Source organism: Lolium rigidum, chromosome 2, assembly GCF_022539505.1.
Source record: "Lolium rigidum isolate FL_2022 chromosome 2, APGP_CSIRO_Lrig_0.1, whole genome shotgun sequence".
Classification (NCBI taxonomy): Eukaryota; Viridiplantae; Streptophyta; class Magnoliopsida; order Poales; family Poaceae; genus Lolium; species Lolium rigidum.
This window is the reverse complement of record NC_061509.1, coordinates 210,362,241-210,367,556: the sequence shown is the minus strand read 5'-3', so window position 1 is coordinate 210,367,556 and position 5,316 is coordinate 210,362,241. Positions and strand designations below refer to the sequence as shown.

The following is a 5,316-nucleotide window of genomic DNA, read 5'->3' as shown; positions in this document are numbered from 1 at the left end:
CCGCGTGCCGTATTCTCACTTCGGCTTTGATCATCGCCATCGGTGCAAGTTGTACCTCGCCTGACGTAGCCAAACCGCGAGTTTTCCTGCTTGCACGTCATGCGATTCTTCGTGAGGTAGATACTATTACGTACTAAAGCTAGATTTTTTTTTTTTTTGGCTATGTGAGAACGACAGTCTCTAATAACACACGCATCTAACTTTCTTGCCGGGCTCTTCGACGTCGACGATTGTTTCCTTTTGGACAATGGAACCGCAGCAAAAGAGGTAAAGTTTCAAGAAAGTTACTCCGTATTACTCTTTTCTTTTGCTGCTGTCCTGGAGAAATTCTGCGTTGAGGCGCGGGCCTCGTTGTTTAATTTTCTTTCCGCTAGTACTCCTACAAAGAATAGGCCGCAACTCAAGAACTACCAACTGGAAACTCAAATGTAGTCCGATCTAGACGTACGTAGTCAATGATAATGTGTGCAAAATCTTAACGCTAGATACTTTGTATTCCAGGCTAAACAAAAATTGATAAAAGTGTTGAACTGAGTATATGGGAAGCGCCCGTTTTCAGAGCTCCAAACTTTGTCAGATTTGATAGTTTTTGTGTTAGCCTGAAACATGAAGATCTTTTCATTGAGATTATGCAGGTTTGTAGAATACACCATTGACTATATCCAGATTTTTTGTCCATGTATTTTGAAACCTGTAAATATGATTTTTAAAAATTGAAATAAAAGGCTTCCTCGGACTCCATTTGTCTGCGCTCCTGACCGGAAACTCCTTATAAAGGAAGAACTGAACAGGAATGAGAACCTGAAAACCCGAAATTCCTATGCAAGATTCAGCATGGCTTACTTTTCAGGAAACATGCAGGCGTTCTATCATCAGATTAAATAGAATAGCAGAGCATTTACAGATGAAGAAACATAAAACTAAAACACTATGGCACAGCCGCTGCCAGCATATTGGTTGAACATCACAAAACTGGCCTAGTTTACACCATGTTACATTCATAATCACTTGCACACACCAGTCCCTGCAGAAAAAACAGAGAAAGAGTTTCTGCCTGAACAAGAATCACTATGTAGCAAGCTCACTGAAGTTTCTGTTACCTTATGAGGAACAATGGGTGATGATGGCATCTTATAATCTGGATTGTTGGAAATGAATTCCTGAACTGTACACACAAAGAACTCCTCATCACTACTTCTACTACTGCCAAATGGGCTCATAGCTTCTACATACACAATCTAGGAGAACTGAGCGAGTTAAGAACTAGACAGCTGCGGAAATAATAGACTCATCAATTACACCCTACCATGTCATGCACAAGTTTGTCCTGCTTCATCAGACTTCTTCATGGACCTACTCAACTGAAACACTGGATTCCTGCAGAGTCTCCCTACCCCTTTCCTAAATTTAAATCTGTCAAACAAGCCTTCAGCACTGTCATTACTGAGCTTATTTGCATAACTGCTATCTTGGTAGCTCAAATCATTCTCCTCAGGAGAAAATTCGTTATTGCTTTTGTCATGGACAGTACCAGTGCCACACTTCTTGTGTTCTCCAATACTGGCTTGCGCATCATGGTGAAGCGCTTCTTCTACTCTCAAGAGGAAGTGGTCAAGTGTAGCCCCACTAATCATGGGGCGTTCAACATTTTCGTGACTTGAACAAATGAAGGGATTGTTCAAATTAACTAATTTATGAGGTTCATCTCTGTCACTTGAGGAACCAGAGTTAGACGTGGATGTCCTTGCTGCAGCAGCTGACTCTTCCCTTTCTTTTACAGTTTTCAGGATCAATGTCTTTAAAAAATTCATCACTTGAACAGCATGTATCAAAGCAGTCAAGGGATCGGCCATCTGAAAGAGAGATGTATATATCATAAGTTATATTGTTCGATTGCAAGCTTGAAGAACAAATAGGTCGAGACATGAATAGGCTTCTTTAATTACCTGAGTCATGTTTGGTGCGAAAACCATAGCGATATTCCGTGCATTCATCTTGTTGTAGTTTTGATGTTGCACAACATCGGCCATCAGATTGATGGCCCAATCGAGTAATGCTGCTTCCACTGGAGGTACGATACTTGCAACGATAGCACATTCTTCTTCAGTGTTGCAGTGCATCACTTGTTCTGGAGTCAAAGAGTCTAATACTCCACTCGGAAGTTCCCGGAACCATGCCTACATATTAGCAGTCATATTGATCATGAAATGACACAGATGAAAAACTGGTGAATAAAAAGGATCATTTATTCATTTCAAAAACCCATTTCTGTGTAGATTTTTCTTCAAAGTAAAACATTTAATCAAATATAGTTTATGCATTGGAAATACTGTGCATTGACAAAGCCTGAATTCTGATGTTTGAAGGCTCTCTACATGTCAGAATTGCAGAAACCATGATGTTGCCGTACACATAAAAGACTTATGTTAAGGACAGTTAATTGCAGAGACCAAAATGATGTCCTTACTCCTTACACATAAGGCCTATGTTGAAAAAAGAAAAGGCAGTCCGAAATAAATAAATACTATTGGTAGAAGGAAGTTCACCACACCTTTATAAGGCCAGCGAGACAGTGCATGTCAACTCCATCTGGAACAACACCTCGGTTTAGTTCCTCCCTGACATGTAGTTCCTGGCTATTATCAGCATTTATTCTGAAGACCCCTTCAGCCTAGCAGAACAAGAAAGGATATTTTCAGAACCCAGGTACTCAAATGAATTTCTAAGATTTCCTGATTATGCTTGGCTTTTACCTGAAGGCCGCCAAGTAAATATAACTTCCTTTGCATATTCAATAGTATTGTTGGGACACTGTTTCCTCTTTTATCGAACGAGCATTGCATGGACCTTGGTGAAACTCCAAATACACTCACACTGTGTGGAGAAATAGAGTTAGTAAACATAAGTTGTGTTACGGTTCAATATATGTAATAATCATGAAGTAAGGCATCGCGTAACGTTCTGTGTATTTTTGCGTGTTTGGCGATGTGGTGTGTCTTCTTGTTTCTCTCCCGGGCAAGTCCATCAACGAGAATGGGTAGGTATCTACCGTACATTTTCCAATAATGTTCATTAAGAAAACAAGATTTGCTACAAAAATAGGTGGTGACTACTGATAGGTAACTACTATTTGACATGTGTTTGCCTCTTGAGAAATGATTAGTGTAAAGCTAAAAAGAACAGAACACCCCAATACCCATTTCCTGGCAGGTACAGAGGCCTAATTCCCCAAAATAGAGTGTGTTTTAGAAGGTTCCCGGGTGGTTGAGCAGCAATAGTAGTTCTGAAAGGGAAAAGTAGGTTTGTAACCAACAGCCGCTGGCTCAACCATTGGGCTCAAGTCAACCAAAATTGAAGGCGCAACTGACCATTCCGTGCTCCCTTTTTTCCCTGGTTAGGTGCACTAACTAGCTGGACATCACGTGACGTTGCGAATTCAAAAATGAGGATGAGGACCCGGACAACGCAAAATTCAGCTCAACCCACGAACAGCAGCGCCGCGGATTCTCAATCTGAGCGGCGGAACCCGAAGAACAGAGCTCAGCCGCAAAATCATCTGCGAATCTAGGAGCATGGCGGCGGAATACGGGTGGTGTGGCAGAGCGGCGGCACTGACCTGGCGCTGGGCGCGGGGCGAGGCACCTCGGGCTCGAGGTCGGCGGGGAGGCCGAGGAAGCCGACGAACCGGTCGAAGGTGACGTGCGAGACGTGGCGCACCTCGGTGGGCCGCCCTATCTGCATCCCGGAGGCCGCGGCGGCGGCCGCGGTCCCTTCGTCGGCGCGCACGCTGGTGCACAGCAGCAGCGACCTCCGCAGCGCCGCCGCCACCATGTCCACCACGGAAACCCCTCCTCCCCTCGCGGACGGTAGTATCAGCGGCGACGCGACCGGTGCCTCGCGCTCCCCCTCTCCCTCGTATGGCTCCTCCTCCTCTTCGTCCTCTTCCTCTTCTTCCTCCTCCTCGTCTTCGGTGTCGGAGCAGGAGAGGGGGATTTGGCGGCTGAAGCGGATCCGGGGCGACGCCATGTTCCTAAATACGACGGGCAGCTAGGGGGGAAGGAAGGAATCCCAACTCCCACGGGAGAAGCAAGCAGGCGGGGATAGGGCTCGGAGGTGGGAGAGAAGTGGCGAGCGAGCGGCGCTGGCGTGCTAATGTGCAATTGTGTTACAGGCCTCTGCCACGCTGGCTGGTTAGCTTAACTGCCTCTTTATACTTTGCCGTCTCAAGCTTAGAGCATCCCCACTCGTTTGGGCTCCCCACGCCCAAATCCGGCGAAATTTAGCGCCGGATGGATGTAGTTTTTGGCCTGGGGAGGCCCATTTTTCCAGCCGCGAGCCCATGGACGCGCACCCACCGCGTGCATAGCGACGGTGCGGTCACCGGGAAGGGCAATCGTCGGAGTTCCCTCGCCGCATTGAACCGTCGCGAAGTGGACCGGAGAGCCGAAACGACTCGTCGGGAACGGCCGAAGTGGCCTCGATGCGAGAACCGCCGTAATGGAGCACGAACTCCGCGGAAGAGCAACCGGCGCTCTCTTTCGTCGAGAGACCTACATAAACGGTTTTCGACGGGCCGAGCCATTCATCCGTTCTCTCGTCACCATCCTCCGTCAACCATGAGCGATATCTCTTGGCCATCGGACACCGACGACGGCGAGGGGAAGCCGCCCGGATGGCGCCATTGGTGGGATCCGCTCGCATCGTCCAGCTGCGCGACGATTCCCCCGCCGGCCGGCGAGGACGAGTTTGACGACGAGGAGGAGGACGAAGAGGCCGTGGAGCGAGCCGAGGAAGAGGCCGAGGAAGAGGAGGAGGAGCGAGGAGCGAGGAGGAGGAGCGAGGAGGAGGAGGACGAAGAGGCTGGTGAGGACGACGACGAGGAGGACTCAACTTCCTCCGACGAGGAGGTGACGAGCGGAAGCGTCGCCGCGACGACGATGAGGCGGGGCCTTCTAAGAAGAAGAAGAAGTAGTTTAGTTTTAAAGTTTTTATATGTAATTTCTATGTTTATTCGAATTATATTCGAAATATATATATAATCTATCTATGTTGCACCACTTGAGAGTTCAAAGCTTTCGTTCGACGAGGGCATTGCCGTAGATCGGGAAGACGAGGGTTTTGCCGTAGATCGGGAAGACGAGGGTTTTGCCGTAGATCGGAGGCCATTGTCGCCGACAAGTTGGGTCCACGCCCGCTTTTCACTCGTCCGGAGTCCCCGAGCGCTCCCCGGGGGGCCGGGGATGGCGTGGGATCGCCGGATGGATTTAGGCCCAAATCCGGACGAAAACGAGGAACCGGGGGCGCGACTGAGCCGAA

The 5,316-nt window shown here is 48.0% G+C and overlaps 1 protein-coding gene across 1 annotated transcript; it reads right to left on the bottom strand.

Annotated features, from left to right (window-relative positions):
* Window positions 1–1,101: 1,101 nt before the first annotated feature.
* LOC124688053 (rho GTPase-activating protein 5-like) lies at window positions 1,102–4,150 on the bottom strand. The gene is made up of 5 exons (XM_047221767.1): window positions 3,617–4,150; window positions 2,754–2,874; window positions 2,552–2,671; window positions 1,947–2,177; window positions 1,102–1,853 (listed from the first exon to the last, which is right to left on the bottom strand). The coding sequence occupies exons 1-5, from the start codon at window positions 4,024–4,026 to the stop codon at window positions 1,311–1,313; spliced, it is 1,425 nt and encodes a 474-aa protein (XP_047077723.1). The 5' UTR covers window positions 4,027–4,150; the 3' UTR covers window positions 1,102–1,310.
* Between the last annotated feature and the right edge of the window lie 1,166 nt (window positions 4,151–5,316).

What these genes read in the sequence shown, in the direction of transcription:
- LOC124688053 (XM_047221767.1), bottom strand. Translation starts at nt 4,026, where the DNA reads ATGGCGTCGCCCCGGATCCGCTTCAGCCGCCAAATCCCCCTCTCCTGC. An exon ending in CGCCCCGCGCCCAGCGCCAG is followed by an intron (nt 2,875 to 3,616) that starts GTCAGTGCCGCC and finishes TTCTCCACACAG; the next exon opens with TGTGAGTGTATTTGGAGTTT. An exon ending in TCGCACCAAACATGACTCAG is followed by an intron (nt 1,854 to 1,946) that starts GTAATTAAAGAA and finishes TCTCTCTTTCAG; the next exon opens with ATGGCCGATCCCTTGACTGC.